The sequence below is a fragment of the Nesoenas mayeri genome (genome assembly GCF_963082525.1).
Source record: "Nesoenas mayeri genome assembly, chromosome: 24".
NCBI classification, from domain to species: Eukaryota; Metazoa; Chordata; class Aves; order Columbiformes; family Columbidae; genus Nesoenas; species Nesoenas mayeri.
The window spans coordinates 3393385-3419393 of NC_137546.1; the positions used below are offsets into that span (position 1 = coordinate 3393385).

The window sequence follows — 26009 nt, forward strand, 5'->3', positions numbered from 1 at the left end:
TTAACTCTGTATTAATCTCTTGGAAACGTTGGAAAGTTCCTTTGTGGCCTGCTTAGGGTATTGGCTGGTTCATGGAAATGGGCGCAGTGGAGGGCTCCTCTCTGCCTGGAACAAGAGTCACAGCTGCTGCTGTAGACATATGGCAGGCGGGTTTTCAAGCAGACATCCCTGGCATCAGGAAAACTTCATCATGCATTCTGGAGTTGATTTGTAGAGGTTGAGGAAAAAAATGTTTTTCTCCAAATGGTGGTGGTGTGTTTGTGGTGTGCGGTGGTTTTCTTTCCTTCCTCCCCCCCGCATTTTTTTAAACCTCTGGTCTAAAGCTAAGCATGGATATTTTCACCTTGTGGATTCTTTAAGATATTGGGGCTGGAAGAATTGGGTCCCCTGGATACCAGTGCTAGATGATATCCTTATAATGTAGTGCTGGCATGTGTCTGAGGGTCAGAATGGCCTTTGGAGAAGGCCTTTGCCTCTGGGAGATGTAATCAAGTAAAAGCAGGGAGTGAAGGGAGATTGGTTTGTCTGCCTTGAAGCAGAAAACACATGAGGAAAGAATTCAGTTTGACTCCAGGTGCTTCACTAGCTACATGCAGAGAGCTGTTACGCATCTTCTGCAGGAGGAGGTTTTCAGGTGATCAGCTGACGATGGAAGTTTCGGAATGGTTTTGGTTCAGCTTTTCCGATGGGTCGAGCAGTATTGTTCAGCCGGCTCCCGCTTGGTGCGCAGCCCGCTGGCATGCTGTTCTCCCAGAACACCAGCTGCAGAGCCGGTATTTATAGCACTTGGATCTGTAAGAGCAGCTGAGGATGAGAGCGGCTTTCTAGCAGCTTCTGTGAGCAAGCGTTTGCCTTGCCCTGGTGCTGTCGAGCCCAACACCCTCCCCCATCCAACCTTTCTCCCAGTACAGGGTTGAAATTCCACAGTGGGGAGAGAATCCGGTTGAATTCCAAATGAGCTGTTCTTAGCTTCTAGTTGGTTTCCTTCCCTTTTAATGATTTGAAAAATGCCAACAATGCTTTGAAAAGCAAGCACTGCCTTACAAGCTGGAAGTGTCCATTTCCCTTCATTTATCTTTTATAATAACAACCCTGAAAGTCTGTCTTATAAAAACAGTATAGCCATATATCTGATTGCAACGTATGCCTCAGAAAGAAGCCTGTATTAAATGTGTCTTTGGGGTGTTATTCACGTTCCAACAAACAAAGAATGCCTGCTCCACCCTACTCTCAGTAACAAACGTGTTCTCATTGTTGTCATTCCAGTCTACAGATGGCGCAGATATATTTTCCAGACCTGTGCACTTTCAGAGATTGTATATTTAATGTTAATTTGGTCTAGTGGAGTCAATTCCGAAGGCACCCAATCTTCTATATTGGTTAAATTGGTTATTCAGACCTCATAAAGTAAAACTACAGTTTATATTGATTCAAATAGAGTTTGAAGAAGGCACAGAAATGAATTATTTGGTATTTCTTTCCCTGAATGTTACTGCTTCTAAAGTTCTGTCTAGACAATCATGGAGTTTTTTTTAACTTCTGTCTATTCCTTTACCAATGGTTAATGAGAACAAAAGTGAAGACAGGACAGTGCCTTTTTTGCAAGCTGTTATCTCTTCACGTGTGTCGGCATTTGGTAGGAATATGCGCTCTGTGTAGGTTACTGCTGCCACTGGGAGAATTATTGAGGCTGGTGTGAAGCCTCTTCTGTGCGCCGAAACCTAATTTTATTTCATATGTAGAAATTAAAGAGGCTTTGTGCCTTCAGCATTGACATGTGATAGCAATACGAGAACAGAAGACGTAAACGACAGAAAGCAGGCTGTGTTGCACGAATGATCGAGTTAATTTTCTCCAATTCCATACCTGATTTTCACCATTATTGGATTTTATTTCTGATTGGCAATTGATAGATTTCTTTGGTTATTTTTTTTCCCAATATTAATCTGTTGGTCTGTCTCTCCCTGCCCCCTCAGCACAGATTGTATATCAGCTAATCCCAGGATTTAGCCCAAGTTAATTCTGTGTGCTGGTGTTTATCTGAAGGGCAGTTAGCCAGTTCTTCCCAGGAGTGCCCTTCAGGGACTGGTGGGTGGCCCGGCTGGTGGCAGCACACCCTGGAATAGGAGTCTGCGCACTAACAGAGGTGGAGCTGTTGGCTCTGATGACTTGACTTTGAATGCAATGAGGAAGAAGAGAATAATTTAAACTCTTACCTCTTTTGTGTGCTGTGTGTGCACTCTGGCTCTCCATCCCATGAGTTTATTAGAAAGAATTGCTTGTATCCACAGATACTGAAATGCAGATAGTTTCTAACTCGGAAAATTAGCGACATGCTGAGGAGCAGTGCTGACTGGGATGAAACCAGATTAGGTTCAGACTGCAAATTCAGTGTCATTATAATCTGACGTGAGGTTTAAGCGGTTAAAGCAGTTGTGGTCATTCTTTGTGCCTGCAAAAATATTTATGTGGCTGAGTAGATGGGAATGGAATGAGGGGGCTGATCTTGGCTCAGCTTGCTTGCATTTTTTTTTTCCTTTCTTCTCTGTAGGTTTCCCGCTGTCTGTTTACTTGGTTAATTTTAATGGAGAATGGAAGTGTAACTCCAGAAATAAAGGCTTGAAGTGGGAATGTATTTGTGTATGTGTTTAGGAATGGGTGAGAAGACAGAGAACGCTGCTTCCAGTTGAAAGTATCCCACAGGGCTATAACTTTGCATCAGCTCTCTGGTTATAATTGTAAAATAAAGTGGATATTTGAGGTGTGCTTTTTGAATTTCAGTTTCAGCAAATCAGGATTGGATTTTAAGGCCAAAAAAAAAGTCCAAAGTAACAATAGGAATGCAAAATAATACATATTACAAAACATACTGATATTATTTCAATAGTGAAGTGATTCTTCAAAGTTCGCTAACAGTTTTTGCTAAAACTAAAAACTAGCGGTGAATTTGATCTCATAGATTTGGAAGGTTGAAAGTGAATGTTATTTTGGTGCTAGCTGATAAAGCAGATGGTGGATGGCTTGAAAACTGTTAATTAAGGAACAAGTAGGATGGACTGTGGAAGTACCTTATGCCAAGGAATGAAGTTGCCTGTTTAAGGGCATGTTAAAATCCAAATGTTTTGTGGAGATTGGTTTGTTACTGTTGATACAGTGCATCTAAAATTAGAATTCTTTCATTGATTTTGTTCCCACTTTCTCCTTTTATTAGGCTGTACTGCTCCTACTATATACTTCTTTACAAGGCCTAACTAGTTAAATATGTGGACTCAGATAATGATACAAAAGTTTAGATTATATGGAGAAATAACCTTTTAAGATGCAAGCTGGGTGTCTAGGCTGTGGTATTAAATGCTTCAAATTAAATGATAACGCAGTGTAGCTATTCACACAGTACACTTTTATTTGAATTTTATATCAATTTATGACATGTAATTACTTCTACTTATTCTATTTGCTCACCAAGTTAGAATACTGGTGTAAATATTATGTCTTAAGGTGAAGCATGTTATTCAGGATTTCTGGAAATTAATAACTGAAATAAAAAGGAATAATGTGGGCATTAATCTCCCTCAGCCAAATCAACAGTTCTTATACTTTAAAAACATGAATATTCCCATGCTTTTTTCTAAGCCTTCCACTCCAAAGGTAAATGGTGGACATTAATCCAAACAGCAATTGCTACTTTGGTCCCAGAAGAGTTTTTAGACACGGCAGTAGGAAAATCCTGTCTCCAGCTTGTTTCATCCTTTCCAGGTTTCTGAGTTATATATGTAACCTTTCTCAGTAGCAATGGCATCGAAGATGGTGATTTTGTGAAACATCCCTCCCAGTTTCTCTTTGCAGAAACCGTAACTTGTGGAAAGCTGAAAGATTCCACATGATCTAAGAAGTTGGCTCTTGGTGAGTGAGGGGCCTGAAAAAGGGATTGAGTTTCTCCGAAACCGGCTGCTCGGGCTAACTCCAGCGTTCAAAGTTGCGCCGGTGCCATGCTGATGGTAACTAATTATAGTTGCAGCACAAAGCGGTAGTGTCAGTTTGCAAACTGAAAAGTTAATTGCCACATTGGACCTTTGAAATAGCAGATAAACAAATTTATTCTCGAAGATAAAAAGGCCATTAATGTGTTCCTGCTGTGGTCATCTGTATTATTGCCTGTCTCATTTCCTGAGGCTCTGTAATTAAACTATTAGCTTGCGTACCATGCCGTGAGTCTGCTGTGGTGAGGCGATAGATGATGACCTATTTCATGATTTGCTAATACAATCCATCTGGGCCTTGCATGGTTTAAAAACCAAACAAAATAACTGAAAAGCTTTTAGTGTTCTTGTGGGTATTGGAGACACTGGAAACAGTCCTCTTTTAAAATTCTGTTTCTTTCCTTGTTTGGCTGAAAACACAGCTTGCTGAATAAAATGGCGTATGAAATCCATGTTGCCCACTCAGTCTAATTCCTGCATGATCATTCCTTTTTTTCCAGTTTGGCATATGAATTTTTAGGATATAGCTTACCTCTCCTGTAAGAAGTCTTCTAATTTCTTCACAAATACCCATTAACTTCATTTAAAAGTAGCTAGTTTCATGGATTTCCTTGTCCCTCCAAAGATGCTTGGTGCTACAGGCACCTTCAGGTGAGGTCAGTTACTTCAGTCTGAATTCCTGGTTTCTTTGCCTCACCGTCTTCTTTTGGGTGTCTCATCTCCCATTTTTGTGTACCTGATCACTTGGTTCAACTCAGACCACATCAGGCACGGCTGATGCGAGCGGCTACCTGCTCAGTGTTCCCAATGAAGGGGATTTCAATGCACTTCAAGTCTGTTGAGGTCGTAGTCTTGTATTTTTCTCAATCAGTCAGCTCTGCTGGATTCATTTGTAGACAGAATTCTGCGGAACCAGTGATTCTGCAAATGGAGGATGTAGACCGTGTGAGAAACAGGAGTGGGATAAATAGACTTGAGGCTTGGACCAGAAGCTGAGCTGTGACTGGATCCCAGCAGTGAGGGACAGTATGTGGAGTTCCTGGCGGCCAGGAGGTTTTCGCTGACCCGTTCCTGCAGCAGTGCAAGATTTTGGCCAGGCAGCTGCATTCCCAACCTCTGACAGAGCTGCCTCCTTGCACGTTAATCTCCCTTTCCTGATATGCTTCTCAAAATATGCTTTGCAAAAACATGCATCCTAGAAAGTAGCTTTCAAAATAGTGAGCTGGACATGGAGCTTAGTGCGAAGGCTGAGGAAAGCCTGTCTAAGAAAATAATAATAATAAATAGTGGCTTAAAAATGGGGTAAAGTGGAACCAGTTGCATAAATCACGGAGCTTGAACTTCACAAATGTGGTGGATCAAATTTAAGTTTGAAGCGAGCAGGATGAAGCTGTAATGGAAAGCTTGTAGTGCAGCTAGAGGTTGTGTCTTTCATGGGTGGTCCATGTGCCTTCATGCACAGCGAGCTGAGTGGAAAAATGAGCTGTTATTCTGATTAAACGTTTGGCTTCTTTGCTTTCTATTTGCAAGTGGTGGACTTTTTCTAGAGATTCTGGGGTGTGGGGGTTGCTTGTTTTTAATTTGCAGGCCAAAACAACTGAAGACAATAATGCTCCCCCCCCCGAAGGTTGTTACATTGAACCAATGTGGAGACTGTTTTTTATTTGTGCTTTTTTGGGGGGTTAGAGCTTCCAGGTACAAGGCATTACTTCTTCTTTACCTTTCAGAACTTTGATGTTAAATAGTTGAGTGAGAAATGAGAAGCTGCTGAATTGTAGCAGTCTGGAATACACTGAGAGAGCTGATTTATGTTTGGGGTAGGGGAGTTATCTTCTGGGATTTTTAGAACTGGTTGCACAGTGTGTTCTGCAGATGTACTGCTGTTTGCTCAAAATGAGTAAAAGGAAACTACAGCCATGTATGATTGCTTAGGTTACCGGTTTGTTATGTGTTGATGCCCATGTTGCTATCCAAAGCCACAAGCATTTTTGCCATTTGATACTGTCCTGGTGCAAGGCATATTATTCATTGGCTTTGCATGTCTGTCAGCTTTCATAAGGCAAGAATGTCAGCACAAGGTGCATCCAAGTGAAATGGGGTTGGCCACAAGAAACAGAGTAGCAACTGTTGCTATTTGCAGTCCAGACAGGGATCTTCTCTCCACACTGGAGCTCTGGACAACAGCCCTGCTCAGGGACTCAGCATCTGGTAGAGGAGTCATTTAATTTTAATGGGGATTCTGTAACCATATTTTCAGAGATTTTGGTGCAACATGATGTTAAGTTCATGTTTGACATGGTAAGAGATGTGAGTGTTATAATTTTTGTTTATCACAGAAGGGAGAAGTCCACATCTCCCAAAGCCTAACTGGTTTGAATACATGAGAAATAAGCATCCTTTGTTTAGGATAACTGGCATCAGAATGTAAATCATCCCCAGGAAGGCTTCGTATAGCTTCTTTCTTTGTAGATTTTGTTAGCACACATCATAATCAGTGTATCACTCCCAAGGGCAGGTTGCTGCGTTAGGTGCAGATGGGTATGTGTAAATCTAAGGTGGTTTATCTCATTTTGATACCCTCAAGAATATGCCGTTTTACAGTCCTTACTTACACAGATGGTGTTGAAAACAGCTGCTGGAAAGAATAGTTTATTTCCGGCACTATCATATTAAAAAAAAAAAAAAAGCAGTAGAGATTAATTTCTGTAGTAAGAGTTGTGCTTGTAAATTGCTATCCTCGGAATACAGAACTACAGGCCTTCTGTATGCCATTAAAATGACAGCTGAATCCATTGTGTGTTACACCCCTCCAGGCAAGGGCCATAGGAGGCTGTTTTGTTGCTGGGAAAGAGGGGAGAAAAAAAGTCCTCAAAGGTGTCTGGAAGAGATTTCATTAATTGTGGGGAATGTGCATGTATGGGTCAAATATTGAAAGAATTAGAGGATCTGAGAAAAGGAAACGAGCATAAAAATTCACAGATGTGCTGATATGGAAAGAGGGTTGGTTGGGGATCAGTGTGGGATTCAATGTCTGTATATGATGAGAAGAATTACCAGTAGTTTGGTTGGTTCAGTTAATGTCAGTCCTAATAAAAATTGATCTGTAGCCTTTGTGCATGAAGCACAACATTGAAATAAACTATGCAGATAGTCTCTGAATTATCAGTAGATTCAACTCTTGTCATATCTTCTTCCATGAGCCTCTTAAAGAAAATTCTCCCGAGATGATCTCTTGTGCTGTGTAGCGTGTATTCCGAAACAGCCTGAGTAGTGCTACTGTGAAATCATCAGGGATTCTTGAACAATTTGTGTCTTGGACCTTTTTTCTTGGATCTTCCTTCTTGCTAATGTCCCTCAGCTCCTAAAAGTCTATCCCACTCTAAAAGCCAAGGGGCCAGGATGACCTATTCCTGGCTTTCTGTGCAACAGAAGAATTTTGTTCAGCAGCAGCATTCCTTCTATGATTTTTTTTGCTTGACTTATTTCAAATAAGGCCTACAGAAATACAGTATTAGGAAGCTGTGAGTTTATTACTTCAGTCTTACTACTTCTGTACAGTGTGGTAACTTTGAATGCTCAGATACACAGATGGAGGGTCAGCAGGCTCATTAATTATACTCCTAAATATCAAGTTCACTAAGAATTTGAATTTCATTTCCTGTAGGTATTATCAACCCAAAGAATCCTAAGGAAGCACCAAAGTCCTTCAGCTTTGACTACTCTTATTGGTCTCACACATCGGTAAGTTCTTTTACAGGAAACCCTTTTTTATTAATTGATCGGTGTGATTTAACTCCATTCTTTTCTTTTGATCATGCCATCCCTGTCACATGTGTCTGCACTGTCTTTCTCACCTTAATTCAGGGTAAAAGCTTGTCAGTGTATGTTGTCTTTTCTGGTTTGGGGGAGAGCAGAAAGATGAGCTCCTGGAGTTTGAGAACAAGTTGTGAATATTTGAAAGATTACTGAGAATATTCTCCAGCAGTGTTCTGTTCTAATAATTTTAAGGATGTGTGTGAACTGCAATTAATTCAGTTTTGCTCTTAGACAAGTGAAAGTTGCTCAACTTCTTACAGTTGAAGAAGAAATGTGGTTTGAATTCCCGTGGTGTATCTGGAAAAGAGTAGTGATCCATGTTTCCAATAGCTGCAAAAGCAATAAATGCTCGTCTGGCTCCTCTGCCCCACCCTCCTGTGAATTGGTGCTGAGGTCTTGCTGACTTCCAGTAATTGTTCTGCAGCAGAAGTGTGGTGTTCTGCCCTCTCCCCCTCCCCTGCCTTATTTTCTCAAAAGATATAATAAGAAGTGATAATGCATTTCACTAAGATTAATTTTAGTAACTTGAATGTTGGAAATGAGGCTTAATATTTCTGAGTAAAGCTGTGGCCAACAAGATTGTTTTCCTGATGGAAGAACTTGGATTTGTGTAGCTCTTTTACTGAATCTTCCAGAGCAGCCATGCAAGTATTAATAGATTACAGGATCAGTCAGAGGAACATTATGGTGAAAGGAGTGGAGCATCTCCCATGTGAGGAAAGGCTGAGGGAGCTGGGGCTCTGGAGCTGGACAAGAGGACACTGAGGGGGGACTCATTAATGTTTACAGATATCTAAAGGGGGAGTGTCAGGAGGATGGAGCCAGGCTCTTCCCGGTGACAACCAGTGATAGGACAAGCGGTAATGGGTACAAACTGGAATATAGGAGGTTCTGCTTAAACATGAGAAGAAACTTCCTTCTCAGTGAGGGTGTCAGAGCCTGGCCCAGGCTGCCCAGGGGGGTTGTGGAGTCTCCTTCTCTGCAGACATTCCAACCCGCCTGGACACCTTCCTGTGTAACCTCATCTGGGTGTTCCTGCTCCATGGGGGGATTGTACTGGATGAGCTTTCCAGGGCCCTTCCAATCCCTCACATTCTGGGATTCTGTGAAATACCCACAAGATAGAAGTAGAAAGACACCCAGTTGCTTTTTGAGATGTTTCTTGAATGAAAGACTGTATTGATGCTGTTTTCATGTCTTTTCAGCCCGAAGATCCCTGCTTTGCATCTCAGAGCCGTGTGTACAATGACATTGGGAAGGAGATGTTGCTGCATGCCTTTGAGGGCTACAATGTCTGCATTTTTGCCTATGGACAAACTGGAGCTGGGAAATCCTACACGATGATGGGCAAGCAGGAGGAGAGCCAAGCAGGAATAATCCCCCAGGTAGAGCCCAGAAAGGGCATTGGTTTTGTACAGCATGTGCAGACGCACACTGGAACTTCAGCACACCGAATAAGCAGACTATTGTTTTTACGAGGCTATGAGTGGATTAGGGATTTTAATCATTCCTTTCTAAAATTATTACTTTGATTTTCAGTTATTATAGGCTTTTTCTAATTTTGTGATACGGAATAATAGTAACGGTTAATCCTAGAACAGTTATTGAGATGCTATATAAAATAAGATTAAATGATAATCGTGTCAAATTGACAGGAAGTATCTTCCCATTGAGGCTGCATGTGGTTGATGTAATAGGTTCTTTTTCTTCCCCTACCCTCACCCTAAAGCCAATTTAATGACATGTTCTAGTAGCTACTTGTTATTACTCAGTAAAGACTAATTTCTGACTTGGTTTAATCTCTTTCCAGCTATGCGAAGAGCTGTTTGAGAAAATCAATGACAACAGTAATGAAGAAATGTCCTATTCAGTAGAGGTGAGTATGGTGAGAAATCAAAGAATATCTGTGTGCTGGATATCGAATTGAGCTGAGGTGCAGTGTTGTTGATGCTGCATTGAGGTGCTGCTAAAATAAAAGCAGACGCTTTGTAGAAACAGTGTTGTCTTTCTCTTACTGATTTTTCTTCCAATCGGTTTTAATAGCTTGACATGCAAATACGTTGCAGGATTTGAAAGAAAGGAAGACCAAAAAGCTGGTGGAAGTCAAATGTAATTATTGTAATATTGTAATAAATATAAACTGCAGCCATTACTGCTTCTGAATTACAGAACAGAAAGTGGCTAGTTATGTGGATTTTTATCTGTCCATTTAATGCTTCATTTAATTGCATTTTATTAAGATTTGATGACTTAAAGATTGAATGCAATAGGAGCATCATGTTTAGGATTTGTGAATGAGAAGTTTCCCACGTTTTCATTATATTTTTTCTATTTGGTACTTGTTCAGGGTTCTGATTTGTGCATGTAAGAGAGAAATTGTCTGTCTTATAATGGAAATCTAGAAGAGAACATCTGACAAGTAAGCAGAGAAGGGAGACAGCTAGACAGACTTTACAGTTTTGCTGTTGTGTCGCATTAAATCTGTTAAAGTGATTGTGAACTCAAGTGTATAATTTTTAATTAAACACCAATATTTTTTGAAATGGTTCAGGGATCTATACGTGCATGCAAGGCCTGCAGCTTATGGTTGAGATCAGATGTATGAGACTAGTGACGCTTCTCCCTTTTTGCTGTTGTCTCAAGCTGTTACATGAACCGAGACACCCACCTGTAGCTTTCCTGTAGTGGCCTGGGGGAGTTTCCACCCTGAAATACTGCAGAGCTCCTTGCAGAGGAAGCCTTAAGAAACACTAAATTGTTGATGCAAATTCCTGTTTTCAGGTGAGTTACATGGAGATTTACTGTGAGAGAGTCAGAGACCTGTTGAACCCGAAGAACAAAGGGAATCTGCGAGTGCGAGAACATCCTCTGCTTGGACCGTATGTGGAAGATCTGTCCAAGTTAGCAGTCACATCTTATACAGACATTGCAGACCTCATGGATGCTGGGAACAAAGCCAGGTTAGTGACGGGGATGTGTTATATATTTTTATCTCTGTTGTGGGGATACATGGCAGATAGCAGCAAATTTGGAATATCTTCTGTGATGCATTGGCACTTATTAAAAAGCTCATGTCGCATGAGGATTGTTGTTGAAATATGCACTGATAAATGCCATTTAAAGGCTGAGATTGATTTGTGTGGTGAAATGGTGCTGTAAATTGCTGTTTAGATATTTAAAGCTTGTAATGGCTTGAGGTGAAGTACATAAACTATTACACTGGCATTTAGTTGTGCCTTCCTTGTGTACTATATCACTGTATTGGAGTAAATAAACATGTAAACACAGTGTCCTTTCATTCAAGTGGTCAGGACCAAAGCTGGCATTCTGGCTTTAGGTTCTGGTTATTTTCGTGTCAGCTGTAGGCTCCATTTAACAACGTGTGGGAAAGACTGACATAAATGCCGCTCGCGTTTTTGTGTGTGTTGGAGCGTGAAGTAGATTACTGAGTACACAGATTGAGCAAGCGCTGTTTAAACTGTGATTAAGATGGAAATAATTCAAGAGTGAAAAATCAAAGGGTTTCTAGTGGTATTCGGTGTGGCTTGGCTTTGGTTACAGGGCAGAATGTCAACTGTGCAGCCTCTTGCTCTTATTCCTTTACAGCTGCATTCAGCCCTGCAGGTGGTTGTACTCGCAGCACAGAGGCTCCTGTTTTCTAAACCTGTCTGTATCTGTTCGTGTTTTAGGACTGTGGCAGCTACCAACATGAATGAAACCAGCAGCCGCTCTCATGCCGTGTTTACAATTGTCTTTACTCAGAAGAAACATGACACAGAAACTGATCTTTGCACAGAGAAGGTGTGTTACAGATGAGGAGTGGCTTTCTGACTGTTTTTTCATTAAACTTCCCTGCAGTGACTTATTCTTACCTGCAGTATGACGAGAAAATGGAGATTGTTTTTTCTTATGTTTTGTTCAAGGGTGAGCTTGCTGTGTGCCTTGACAGAGCCTTTTTATTTCTTACAGGATTTTGTTTGATTGTAATGCTAAAAACAACTGATAGGGGAATATGTGCAGGAGAACATATAGATGTTGGAAAAATACAGCCTTAAGCACTAGGTTCTATGGCGAGGGATATATGAAATGAAAGTCATTAATCATCCCCAGTCTTTTTCCCAGAACTTTCTGTGGTTTTGCTTGTCATTGCAAAATATTTGCCTCGTTAGTTCTTTTCTTTGGGTACAGGAATTGGGATGAGTGAGACTAAGGCACTTTCTGTAATTTGCATGTTAAAAGGAGGTGCACTGTTTAGCATGGAACAGTTTTCTGGCTCTTATTACTCTGAAACAGAGGCTCTGCATGCAAAAGTAGCTGAAGTACAGGTATTGGTTGTATTTCTGAACTGACTACTATGGACAGATCTGGAAAAAAATATGTATTGAGGAGGTGCTCCCCTCCCATATATATGAAACCCTTAATTATCGTCAACTGACATGTACTCTGTAGCTTTATGTAGGCCAGTGCTTTCTTGTTGGAGTCACTAGATTCAGGATGATACATTACATTTCTCTTCCTCTGAGATTCTTGTGTTGTCTGTGGCACTAACGCTTTCTTTTGACTTCTCTTCTACTCTGGTCATGTGAGACCTCGTTCTCTTTTTAGGTAATTTAGAGTGTAGCGACATCTAAAACAGAGCATAATCCTGGAAACCTCTTATCCGTAAGATAACAGCATCAAGCTAATTGCTTGTGAAAACTTTGTACTTTTAAGCACACTACAGGGATTTTTTTTTTTAGACAGAGTTTTTCTCATACCATGGAATTCTTTGAAGTTTTGTTCTTACTCTAGTTCACCCAGTACTAATTCCCATTGTCATGCGCTTTCTCTTTTCAGGTCAGCAAGATTAGCCTTGTGGATCTAGCGGGGAGTGAGCGGGCTGATTCAACTGGTGCCAAAGGAACCCGATTAAAGGTATTGAGCCATTGATCTACGGGGAAAGAAAGGGAAGTGGGTGTACAAGCATCATGTGGAGTCTTTGCTTGACAAATAATAAGGAAAAGAAAGGATTGTTGTTATAATTATGGAAAAAAATAGTTGCAAAACTGAAGACTTTTTTCTTTTATTCCCCTTTTCTGATTGTGGATGTGACATTTTGCTTGTTTAGCCTACAGAGGTTCATGGTTGAACAATTTCACTTACTATATAATGCTGGATTCTGTTTTCTCAGGAAGGAGCAAATATAAACAAGTCTCTCACAACTCTGGGCAAAGTTATTTCAGCGTTGGCTGAAGTGGTAAGTACAGCCATTTACTTACCTGCAACACCTTTTTTGTAGCTAGTAAGACTGAGACAGTAAAAACCATGGAGTGCAGCAGAATCATTCACTGTTCTTGGCCCAGCATTCTCAGCGAAATTAGCTCTGTGTATTTTGATAGGTAACATGGAAATTTATCTATAAAACTCTGTTAAGAAGCTCATCTTGTATCTTCTTCCTCTTTCTTTAATGCTTTCGACTTAGGATAACTGCACCAACAAGGTATGATGCTCTGAGTAGTACTGACTGTTGTCTTTTTTGCGGATTGTAAGATATTATTCTTTTCACCTTGGAATCCAAGAGCAAGGATCTTTTCTGTCAGGTCTTTGAGAAGTTCCTGTGACTATAAATTATAGTCATTAAGCCTGAGAATTACCAGTACTAGAATCTAAAAATGTTCTAAGGTTGAGGATAAATTAATGAAAGTAGACAGATTGCAGGTTTAGTGCTTAAATTCTCTTGGAATTTAAATGTCAGGAAGATATTCTTCATACACTGAAAAACCTTTCTGAGTGTAGCCTGTCAAGGCAATTTTCTGGACTGCTTAGTATAATTTGTTTAGATGTCTGAATATGTTGCATGTGATCCAATATCAAACTCAGTAATCGCTTGTATGACTGAGGATGGGCCACCCTACTGTTTAGAGAGCGTGTGTATATACTGTCATGGTTCTTTTAATACCTATGTTCTGATTTTATTGTCTTAAATGTTAATTTTCCATCCAGTGTTTGGTTTTCAGTAGCATGCTCTTTCTTTGTAGAGCAAAAAAAAGAAGAAGACGGACTTTATACCATACAGGGATTCTGTGCTAACGTGGCTTCTTCGAGAAAATCTGGGTATGGCTGATTGGCCTGTGCCAACATGGAAAGAAATTCTCACTAAATTTTCTAACTGCTTTTAACTCAACTTGAATTTTTACCAAGTATGAGGTTAAATATTTTCAGTAGTCAAATTAGAGTCATATAGTTCCACCTTTTGTTTAAGGTACAACTCTTTCCTGTGATTTTGTTATGTTCCTTAGTAATGTAGAATATAGTTGAATTGTATAATTAATTGCAAATACTGATATTTAGTAGGTATTAGTGCCTAGATTGTGGACTGTAGTTTCATTTAAAATCTTGCCTGTTCATTGTAGGTGGTAACTCCAGAACTGCCATGGTTGCTGCTTTGAGTCCGGCAGACATTAACTACGATGAAACTTTGAGCACTTTAAGGTACTTTCTTTTTATCTGAGATGCACATATATTACTGCATTCCTGTGTTGCAGACGAGCACTCACATATTCGTTGGTTTGGTCTGGTTTCAGATATGCTGATCGTGCAAAACAGATTAAATGCAATGCTGTTATCAATGAAGATCCTAATGCCAAGCTGGTGCGTGAGCTGAAGGAGGAGGTGACGAGGCTTAAGGATCTCCTGCGTGCCCAAGGGCTGGGAGACATTATTGACAGTAAGTGGATGGCACAGACCTTACCAGCCTCAGGTTGGTCTCTCTTACGCAGGAGGGAGAGCTGGGCATGCGAGAGGAAGGGTTTAAAATGTGGGAGTTCAGTGTGGGTCCTGATATTAAATTTAAAAAATGGTTTTAGAAGTGGCAACCTCTTCTGTCTTTAAACAACCCACCCTAGGATTGTCTGTAGCATTGAGAGGCTACCTTCAAACTCCCAAGGAAAAACATGGAAATTGAGTTTCCTGTTACTGTAGAAATGATTTTGTGTAATAGAACTTAACACATTGAGGAGTTGCCCTGGTGAGTTATGGAGGGCTTTGTATCTGGCTGCCAATAAAAGGAGGATAGCTGAGATAGAGAAACTTAATTTGTACTGGAAAAACAAGCATCTTCCTTTTTAAAGGGTTAAGGTTATTAGTTGATACCTGGCTTCAGTGCCATCCCTGCTCAGAAAAGAAAACAATGGCTAATTCCTGTTAAATAGTGTCCTGAGTGACAAACCATTTGTCATCTCAAAATAACCAGCTATGAAACAGCTGATTGTGAATAAGTAATGAATTATTCTGGGGCGAGATTTTGAGTAAGGTTGGCAGAGCAGTAATTGTACTGGTTTGCTTTGCCAGCAACCTCTTAAAGCACCAGAACACACTTGTGCCTCGATTGTTTCCTTGTCCTCATTCCAAACAAGGCAAATGAACAAAAATTATAGCTGCTACATTCTTGTGTAATACGAACAATGATTTAATTCCTGGTGGAGATGCCCATAAAAACCCAGAATGTATTCCAGTGGATTAAAAGATTCTTTGACTTAAAAACAAAAAAGTGAATGTTGCAGCAGTTTCTGATTTGTCAGAGCTTATTCACCTGTGAAGCACAAGTCCTGACTTAGTCACGGACTGCTTAAAGATGTGTAACATGTATTTACCTCTTCATTTGTTTGTTTTCAAGAGCATGGGGCCAGAAGACAATGAAATGCGGGTGTTTTCATGCTTGGCACAGTCTGTGTTTTCTGGTTCTAAATCAAAACTGAAAAAAATAACGTTACTGAGAATTGTGTTTTATTTCTTTAAACATGAAGTAGTATTCTCTTCCCTTCCTATGTCACTGGTGAACCTTCAATTTTGATCCTTCTTGTATTTTCCCTCCTGCTTTTCCCTTTTCAGTTGATCCAATGGGAGATGAATACTCTGGAAGTGGAGGCAAATGTGTGTATTGTGTGGTTCTCTTTTTAACCTGCTTTCTCTGGGTCAGCTTTGAACTGAGCTTTGCATGCCAGCATTTCTCACAGGGAAATCCCAGACAGAACGCTCGCTGTGGAATGCAAGGCACTTTCAGGGAAAGCAGCTTAACCAGCGTTTCTTAGATTGAGTCGACTGTCAAAAAAAAAAGTGCAGAGTTTAAAGTGCAACACTTGCATTGCTTCCTTTCTGCCAGCATATAGAAGGGAAAGTGGTAATTCTTTAGTCTGTTTTCATGATCGCCAACAGTTTAGATTTGAACTAGAAACTCTTTTTCTCAAATCCTTCTTAAGTTCCTCAGTTGAAACAGTTTGTGCTCACCTGGCCTTTTAGTTTCTCTTTTCCACCTAGCAGTATTTGGGTTAGGTGTGTCAATTGATAACTCAAGATGAAATGTTATCAGTCCTTCCTGAAGGCAGAGATTTCTTTTCTATAGTCTCTTAAAAAGAAAAAAAAAAGTTGGAATAATAAAGGTCTCTTATTTGAGCTCAAATACTTGGTTGCAAATGATTAACTTAATAGGATTAAAAGAGTCAGCAAATAGTGTTTTATTTCTGTTCTAGTGTTTGCTTCTATGAAAGGGAAATAGATGTAGTCCACTGCAAGAGAAACTCATTCTCTGTAAATTGTGGGTTGGTAGACTTTTTAAACACTTTCAATCAGTCTTCTTCACTCTCCCTCAAACACTATAAACTGGAAGAGATCTGTCTGAAATTTCCTACAACTAAAGCTACTGGTGATGTAAAGACTCATCCTGGCCTTGTCTCACATTCCGATGCCGCTTCCAGCGTGTGCGTATGTCAGCGTGTGAAAGCTGCAGCCTCCAGGAGCAGCGTGCATGATGTCCAGGGTTTGGTTCTCTGTGGTCACAGCAGCCGTGAAAACTAATTGCAAGTGCCACTTCCTTTATCTCCAGGGGTGCATGTGTCTCTGGGCCTTTGAGGCTTCACCCTCCCTGCTCTGCCATGCCTGCTTCCTTTGTCCCCACGGCGTTCCCTGCCCTTAACCTGCTTTTCTTCTGGCAAACTCCCACCCCTGCTTCCTGGATTTGCAGATGGTGGTTTTCAAACTGACTCGATGCAATCAGCAGTGTCATGAGGCTGAAACAGCAGGTTGAATGTGGAGTGAACTAGGGCATGAGGCTGACAATAGCAGAATTGTTCAGGATAAGAGTAGAGGAGATGGAGGAGGACATGGAAATTTATGCAATGTCTGGGCGAGCATCCATTTTTGGAAGTGCGAAGCCCTTGTTTATAACTTGCAAGGTCTGACTTGATCTGTTTCTTTCCAAAAGATGCTTATTTTAAAGGATTTGGTTTTGAAATAGAATGCAAACACTCAAAACTATTAAAACTGAGCTATTTCTTAGCCTGCTATTTCCATGTCAGGTTTTTTTTTGATGTGTGATTATTCTGAGGATATGGTTTATAGACATATCCGAGAAGCTAAGTAAGATTAAAATAAATTGCCTTTTGATACTCATTCTGAAATCATTCATGCACCTTTTCCTTGTTTTCTATCTTTTAAGGAGGCATCTTTCAGGCCTTTGTGGGGGGTTTTAAGGCCTTCCTCATCTAAACTAAGACCAAAAAGCTTTAAAGGAGCCTCTGTAATGTGAGAGCCTTATCAGATAGTTCACTGATCAGCTATCTTAGATACCCCCTTTTTTAGGTGAGGAGGGTCAAGAAGTAACCTAATTATATTCTTATGAATTCATGTTGTCCCTGTCCTGGACTGACAGGTGATATATGTACTGTCCCGTGAGAATTTAAGGAGAGTTCTTTGTCCTTGTGGTCTGGGTGGTTTGGCAGCAGAGCCGCTGCTGTGATAAAGATGTACCTGACCATCCTTTTAATTAAAGGAGTCTGGAAGAGAATGTTTTGCTGAGTTTAAGGGGTTGGTGTCTGTTTAGAGTTCAGCCCAAAATGTCAATAATCTCATGAGGAGCTGAATCTGCTCCTGGCCTGAGCTCCATGGTGCTCAGTTTAGTGTTCAGTTAGGAATTGGATGGTTTATTTTTTAGCACGTGTAATTTATTGTTTTCAAGCTTTTTTGATCAGAAAAGTTTATGATATGGTCCTTACTAGTAATCCTCAGGGTCTGAATTGAATTATTGTTTTGGATACTTAATATTAAAAGACTGAACAGAACTGCCATCTAAAAATTACAAAACTTGTCTTGTTGCTGCTTAAATGCTTTCCTCTTACACTGGTATTTCCTTCCTTTCCCTTTCCCTCTTCCTTCCCTCTTCCTATTTTCCTTTTTCCCACCTTTCTGCCTTCCCTCTGTCTGTGTGTGTCTCTCTCCCAGATTTGAAAGATTTTCAGAACAATAAACATAGATACTTGCTAGCCTCCGAGAATCAACGTCCTGGCAATTTTTCCACAGCCTCCATGGGGTCCCTCACTGCATCTCCATCCTCCTGCTCTCTCAGTAGTCAGGTGGGCTTAACATCTGTGTCCAGTATACAGGAAAGAATCATGTCCACACCTGGAGGAGAAGAGGCGATTGAACGTTTGAAGGTAGGTATCGCTCTAGGTTAAGGAGGCTGTTATTTTTAGTCTTTTCCAAGGCTAAATAGGAGTGAACCTGGGAGAATTTTCCTTCACAAATATATCCAGTATGCTGCTGTTCCTGTAGGAAGTTGTCTGAAAGCCACTTGCACCTTCAAAAGGGCACTTAACTGCAGTGGGCCAGAAGCTGAGTTCATGGGCCGCCTTCCCTGTTAGGATTATTTAGGTTTAATTGTAGCCCGAAATTATAAATCAAAATCTTGATTCATGTTTACAGGTCCTCTAGTGCAGTGGTAATTACGGAAAATGTGATCCTAAGTGTAGACTTCAGGAGGGCTGGTCAGCACTAGTGTGGACAAAGTCTGGCTAGGAAATGCGCTCAGCTTCAGAAAACCAAATTACTCCCAAGTTGAAAAAAGGAGGAAGAATAATCCTGCCACTGTTGTATTCGCCCAGCCCCCACAGATTAAAATGTGAAGCACACAGAATAGCATGCTTCATCCAGACAATAGCGGCCTTGTCCCAATTCTGCATAGAATTGAACCGCATCAAAAGTGCATTACAGTGAAGTATTTCTTAATTTTTATGAAAGCCCCCCCCAATCTCCACGGGTGGATGAGTGGGGAGAGCTGACTGTGTTGGATCTGGGCTTCGTTCTCATGTCTTGTCCATGAGACTCTGCCATGGGGATCGGAATGGGCTGGAACACACACTGCAGATCCCTTTCCTATTAGAAACCCGCTGTTGCCATGGAAATAACAGTGTGGTCTCTGCAGTTTCTTGGCATCCAGTTACTGAATGATGGCTGTAAATCAGATCTAAAGAAAAAAGGCAAAATAGTGGAGGTGGTTCAGACTAGTCTGATTGTGGTTAAATATGAACTTTTCTTCTCAGCTTGCTGTTTACACTTTTAAAAATTAAGAAAGACAACTTAGAGTTTCGAAGTGCTGAGAGTACTTTTTATAACCAAAATTAGAGGTCTAGAACTGAGCACAAACTTTAATCGCTCTGTGTATTATATAAAGAACTTTGAGAATAATTGTCTAACAGCTTCTGGGATTTTCACACAGGAATCTGAGAAGATCATTGCAGAGCTGAACGAAACGTGGGAAGAGAAGCTGAGGAAAACGGAAGCCATTAGGATGGAAAGGTCAGGAATCAGAAATGCTGTAGATGTAGATGGTCTCTAGAAGATGGAGAAGTGTGGAAAGCAGAGAATGTTACTCTGTTCAAAAGCAGTGGAAGAGCAGAATATTGTGTCTTGATAGCTCTGCTGACCCTTGTGTGTTATATCTAACAGCAGGGGCAGCGTTGAGGGAAAGCTGTATTCCTTCCTCCATCTCCTACAGTTAAAGTGTTTACTGTTGTAATTCAGGTTATATCCTGAGCTGCTATGTTGACTTCTGCTGTGAAACAAGATAGAATCCTTGTCTCCTTCTTCCTTTCCACCATTCTCTTACATTCCAAAAATTCTGGCCCTGAAGTGAAGGAGAAAAGTTTGGGTTTAGTACCAGAGCATCTGAAATTACCGAACAGCTCCAGCTTTCCAGCTGTGGTTTGAATGTGTCTTAGAGCAACAACACAGATGCTTAATAATTGTCCGAAAGTGGATGCTGTTCTGCTGGCCTGTAACTTCTGGGAATAAGTTTAGAAGCTTGCCCTATTGTGTTATGAGGTAGTGACAGTCCTGGCTGTACCATCAGTGGATCAGGTTTAAAGTCTCATGTATTTCATTACATGGCTTTCATTAGACTTTATTTTGTTTAAGAAGTCTAAATATGGTCAATATCTTGCTTTTCTCTCTCAGGGAGGCGTTGTTAGCAGAAATGGGAGTTGCCATTCGTGAAGATGGAGGAACACTGGGAGTCTTCTCACCTAAAAAGGTAGAGAAAATTTCTAACTATCACATCGTGTCTCCAAAAGCCTGATCAACGTGGGAGGAGAGGGTGGTGAGGGAGCTACCGTGGACACGAGGGCTTGTGTTCATGTAGGACACAGAAGAACATAAGTGAGATTTGAACTCTGAGTAGTAACTTCCTTTTACAATATCTTTTTGGAAATAGCTTTAGTGTTAGAATCCCTCAAAACACTCTACATCTAAGGGTTATTTTGCCCATAATAATGAATGTGGACGCTGTTCCTCATACAAGTGATGTTACACAATACTTAACGCTTTTAGGGAGCTGTGGAAATGCTACTGGTTTGTAAAGACACTAATTCATTGAGTGTTCTTTACATTTCTTTCTCTTATGTTATGGAACCTCATCTCCTCTTAGATTTTCCCTCAGAGGCCCTCATCTCTTTTTGATGACTCTTTTGGTGCATTTTCAGCTGATCAGGTTTGTGTATAAATGCCACCTGGATTAAGTAGTTGCTTTGGTAATAGTATTTATGTTTACCCATATAGGATTTATTAGGAGAAGTAGAACTCCTTGACCTAGTCCTATTGCTTCTGTTCCTTGCTATCCTTGCACTCTGATTTCATTAGTTCTCCTTCTAGCTGTAGCTGTTCTTGTGAAAGTTTAAAGATGTAGATGGCAAAATTGAAGGGTTTTTTTGTAAAGATTTTAAATGCCTGAGGTACCAGTATAGACCTAATCATATGCTACTAGGGCAGCCCTGTGTTTTTACCAGCTGAGCTGTAAATTGAACTTTCTTAGGTGAATTTTGTCCTCTAATTAAAAGGTCTCACGTTGTGCAATCATTGCTGTATCTACCAGTTTTGCCTTTGATGGCAGGAAACTTCTTGAAATGGATTGTGGAAATTAAATTGCTTGTGCTGTTGTCAGAGATGGGAGGAGGGAAAATCCTTCAACTCCTGCCTGAGTGGGGCTGTACTGGAGAATGTTGAAGGCAAAACTGGTTGGCTGAATAACAGATCTCAGAATGAGTGAACAGTCAGTTTTGCCAGCATCATATTTCACATTGTTGAGCTTTATTTCTTACAAAGCTCTCTGCCTGTGAAAGGCCCCTGCAGACTTTGAGTGTAGTAAATGAACTCAGATGCTAAAACACACATTATTTTCAAAGTGTCCAAGTGGTACAAGCTGTAGCAGTGATACAGCAGTTGAGATTTGGTGTCTGTCCAGTTTTCTCTTGACTTATAACCTTTTATACAACTTCACATGTTGATGTGAGTGCAATGAGCAGCAGTGATGGCGTGAGATATCTTTACCTGCAGTTTTAGGTGGCCTCGTTATTTTTAGGGATGAAAAGGTTGCCTTGTTTTTTCTCCCTTTATAGTAAAGTCTTCCATTGGGCAATTGACTGTCAGACTTCTTAATTCGAACACCAATTTCATTGCGAACATCCAGTAATTTCTGAGCTTCTGTGAACTGAATGCTGTCAATATCTCTGTTAAGTCAACTTTTTGCAGCTTGAATAAGTTGATGGAACTCAAGTAATCTGAGCCAAATTAATTTCCTTTGCTAAATTTATTTTGAGAGTAACAAAGGGACAAGTAGCTTATTAACAGTTTTATTTCTCTTTTCATCATCTTTAATTCTGTTTAACCATTTTTGCCTTTTCTTTTATGCTTGTGCTTACTGCTATCTCACTGGCCAGATTTTCACACCAAAGCCTTGTGACTTGTTTGCTGATTCCAATGGGGTTTTTTCACCAAAGAAGGTTGGTTTAGTAACCGTAGTGGATTTACATTTAGAAGAGCTTTAGATGAAGAGCTTTTTAGTTGTTCGTATCAGAGACTGTTGGTAGTTTTAGATTTTCTTTGCCAAGCGAACACCTGACCTGAACTGCCCAAGAAAAGCCAAAGGTGATTCAGTTTCAAGATTTTACTGAAGAAACCCCTTCTGCTGTTGGACTTTCCTTATCAAAGTTTACAGAGACTTCACAAGGAATCTTTTTTTCCAGCAGAAGCCTTTATTTCTTCAATTGATATTTCAGATTAATACACAATCTGAGCTGTATTTCTGCTGTTACTTGGTGATGTTCTTCGGTACTGCAAGAGACTATGTTGGGGAAAAAATGCATTATGGAATAACCTCAATACACAAAGCAAAACTGCTGGATTAATGTACATCCTACACAGCTGCGGGAAGAAACCTGAAAGTAGCTCCTCAGTTCTTAGTTAACTTTTCTTTTTGTTCTTTCAGACTCCTCATCTTGTAAACCTTAATGAGGATCCACTCATGTCTGAGTGTCTGCTTTACTACATCAAAGATGGTATTACTAGGTGAGGATTGGTGCTAATATGCTCTGAAGTCTGTTGCTTTGCTTGTTCAAATCCCTGTACTGGAGACACCATGGGTTTGAATAATAATTGTCCCTTGAGCTATTCAACTTGCAGGTACAAATGAAGCCAGAGATTGCTGTAGGTGGAAAAAAGTACAGAAATGCACTTCCCTTTAAGTTGATTTTGTGCTTTGAAAGTAATATGTGCAGGCAGTCAGCTGTGTAAGGAGTTTGTTACAACACCTGGGCAGTAAAAGAAAGCATGATATGCCTTGGAAGATATATGAAAACAAAAGTTATAAAACTTACTGAAATTGTCTTGAAAATTTTGATAGGTGGAGGATTGAAAAGGGTAGTAATTGATAAAAGCAACTGGAGTATGGATATGCTCACTTTATTATTTAAATAAACTGTTATCTCCATGCTTCTGCACAATTAATGTGTTCTGCATTCACATATATGAGATTAAATTTAATTGCTAGATTTGGAATTTAAGCCAGATTTGATCCCCAAACAAGTAGAGTATTGTCCTACGCAGGGTTGTAGGAAGTGTCTGATTTGTTCCTGAAATATCTTCTGTTGGACCCAGGGTTGGCCAAGCTGATGCTGAGCGAAGGCAAGACATTGTCCTGAGCGGGGCTCATATCAAAGAAGAACACTGTATCTTCCGAAGTGAGAGGAACAACAATGGTGAAGGTAAAAACCCCCTATTTCTCCTACCAAAGTATTGCTGAATCTTTCACTCCTCACTTGATAGTTGGCCAGGAAATACTGGTATGTGAAAACTTGTTTTACTTCGAGAAAATCATCAACTTAGACTCACTGTTTTCTGGAGTCCTAGAGGAAGAAAATAACATTGAAGTGATAATAGCTTCACATTACAGGCTGCAGTCAGTGTAAGAGTTAAGTTCTGATCTTGCATGACTATAAACATGAAAATTCAAAGAGAAAAAATAATAATTTCCAGCTGCAATATGGAGATGTCCGTTGTATTGATTTTTCTCATGGGGCTTGCTTGCTTTTTTTAACCAGCATGGTACCAAGGAGTGATCCACTTGTATTTCTTTTTGATGTTAGTAGAAAGATGGGCAGAAAATGAAAGGCCTGTAGGCTTGCACACTTCTGTTTTCTATACAGTGCTCTCTAAAGTCTCATTCATAAATGTTGTTTTCTTCATAGTTATTGTTACTTTGGAGCCTTGTGAACGATCAGAAACCTACGTTAATGGCAAGAGGGTTGTACAGCCTGTGCAGCTGCGCTCAGGTGAGAACTGTCAGAATGGATATTTTTGTAGACTCTCCATGTGTGTGACATTTGCATCGTATGCAGAGCGTGCTGGGTGCAGTTAGAGGACAGCAGCGTTATCTTTTGATGTGTAATTTTAAACAGAAGTTGGTACCGTTCTTCTCTTGGCAGCAGTTTTCTTTCTTTGCTGCACTAGCTGTAAGTGCACTTGAGTATTCCCTGCCACACAGCATCCTGCTTGTCCTTCTGCTTACCCTGATATTATTCAAATCCGTTGCTGCCCAAGCCTCTTGCCCTTGGCAGTCTCAGTGAGACAGAGCAGCCAGGCTGCCAACTGCTGATGGAAAATTCCCAGTTTCCTGGCAGAGCTGAGATCTGACCCTCTGCAGGAGTACAAGAGCTTGTCTTTGCTCTTATTCCGTTTCCCACCCAGTTTCCTGCATTCCTTTAGAAATGCATCTGGGGAAGAATTAGAGAGGAGGGAGTGACTTCCCTAAATAATGGGTTGTAAGTCTTTCAAGCTTTGACGCTTTCTGTGTCCTCCCCCCATTTTTCCACGGGTAAAAAACCAAAAACCAAACAACAAAAAACCCAGCGTAAAGTCTTGTAATGGAACTAAGTGTACTGACTTCAGCATAAGTCTGGATGATGAAATAACAACAGTTTTTGCTGTTCTGTGCCTGCATAGACCTCATATTGAATACCATGACTTTATAATTTACAAATTATTTAAAAAAAAAGAGTAGAGATTTTTCTCTTCTGCATCTAGATAATTAAGTTACTAGAATATAGACATGGTCTCAGACATCTTTAAAAGCCTGTATTTAGTAATATATTGATAATGACAATTTTGGAGGTCTACTTACTAGAATGCTTGTCTTAAATTTTAACTACACTAATAAGTTCTCTGGAAGAGCAGAGCTGTTTTACTGTGTTCCATCAAGCACGTGTCTCAGGCTTGGTGGACATCTGCTATCTCTAGGATTTATTTGAAAGACTGAACAATAATAGATTTCTTCATCTCTTTTGACATTAATTTAAAAGAAGCTGTAAAATCCTTCTGTAAGTCCCACTTATTAGGACTGTAATAGAATGAATTCATGTAAATCACATTTTAAAGAGCAGTAAGAGCCATGCGTGCCAGTGTTTGAAGGGTTGAAGGCTCTTCCAAGCTGAAGATTTGCTGAAGTGGCTTTGCCCGTGTTTTGGCACTGTCATTGGAGCAGAGGAATGTCCTTTAATGTCTAATAAACTCTGCTGGGATATTAGACTAGACCCCTGAGGATGGTGTTGTCCTCTCTGAGCACTGTACAAACCAGACATTCTTTTCTTCTTGTCACCTAGCTAACTTGAATGTATACAGAAATCCTTAGAGGGTGATCTTTTCTTATGCTGTTACCCAACTGGATAAATGATGTGAATTATTCAGTGATGGTTTTGGAATCTTTACATGAAGGATTTAAATTCTGTTCCTGTTTTTAGGGAATCGTATCATCATGGGTAAAAATCACGTCTTCAGATTCAACCATCCAGAGCAAGCGCGTGCAGAAAGAGAGAAAACACCATCGGCTGAGACTCCCTCTGAGCCAGTTGACTGGACTTTTGCTCAGAGGGAGCTTCTGGAGAAGCAAGGCATTGACATGAAGCAGGAGATGGAGAAAAGGTAACAAAATCACTCACAGTTTCTACCTGAAACAAAGAGGAGTCAGCTGTAGGTTATTTGGGTGGTGTCCATGCAAAACCTGAAGCTTGGAAGTTTCGCTTCTGTAGTGCTGTAACAGACAAGTAACAGATTTAAAGGGGAGTGACTTTTGTCAGTCGTTCAGTGGGCTGTACATGTAGAGTAACACCAACATGAAAATACTGACCTCTTTGGCTACTTGTGTTCTTTTGTTTATCTTCAGATTACAAGAAATGGAGATTTTGTACAAGAAGGAGAAGGAGGAAGCTGATCTCTTGTTGGAGCAGCAAAGGCTGGTATGTGTCCTTACTTAGATTAACTATACCTTTGGCAAACAATAATTCCTGTCCTTGCTTATCTGAAAGTTTAGGAAACTTGCTTGGGTTGTCTGCACAATGCAGTTCTCCCTTTGCTTTCAAGTACTTCGTGTCTACAGTGAATTACTATGAGTACGAGAGAGCTCCTTAGCGTTAATTCAGAGATTGTAATTGACAATGAAGTGGCTTTAATTGGTTCTTGTTGGGACAGGCTGGATTTCTTGCAACTTAACCTGAAAGAAGGGCATTCCTATGCCCTGTGTTTTCTGAAGTTTCTTTTCAATAGTCTAAACAGCTACTTCTTGGGATGTTTGCCTCTATT

General features: G+C 40.3%; 1 protein-coding gene across 2 annotated transcripts in view; it reads left to right on the plus strand.

The window, feature by feature from the left end:
* KIF1B (kinesin family member 1B) overlaps positions 1-26009 on the plus strand; it is a gene marked incomplete at its 3' end in the record, with an annotated part of 68029 nt that overhangs the window by 4399 nt on the left and 37621 nt on the right. Inside the window, exons 3-22 of one of the 2 annotated variants that reach the window (XM_080358739.1) lie at positions 7645-7721; positions 9002-9181; positions 9607-9672; positions 10578-10756; positions 11486-11597; positions 12633-12710; positions 12967-13032; positions 13258-13275; positions 13814-13889; positions 14189-14267; positions 14360-14502; positions 15666-15707; positions 18051-18262; positions 19324-19403; positions 20061-20136; positions 22366-22445; positions 23034-23140; positions 23624-23707; positions 25172-25352; positions 25594-25666. In XM_080358739.1, coding sequence (XP_080214865.1) covers positions 7645-7721; positions 9002-9181; positions 9607-9672; positions 10578-10756; positions 11486-11597; positions 12633-12710; positions 12967-13032; positions 13258-13275; positions 13814-13889; positions 14189-14267; positions 14360-14502; positions 15666-15707; positions 18051-18262; positions 19324-19403; positions 20061-20136; positions 22366-22445; positions 23034-23140; positions 23624-23707; positions 25172-25352; positions 25594-25666 — 2009 coding nt within the window. The remainder of the gene's footprint in view (positions 1-7644; positions 7722-9001; positions 9182-9606; positions 9673-10577; positions 10757-11485; positions 11598-12632; positions 12711-12966; positions 13033-13257; positions 13276-13813; positions 13890-14188; positions 14268-14359; positions 14503-15665; positions 15708-18050; positions 18263-19323; positions 19404-20060; positions 20137-22365; positions 22446-23033; positions 23141-23623; positions 23708-25171; positions 25353-25593; positions 25667-26009) is intronic. The other variant, XM_080358740.1, reaches the window with a different exon arrangement.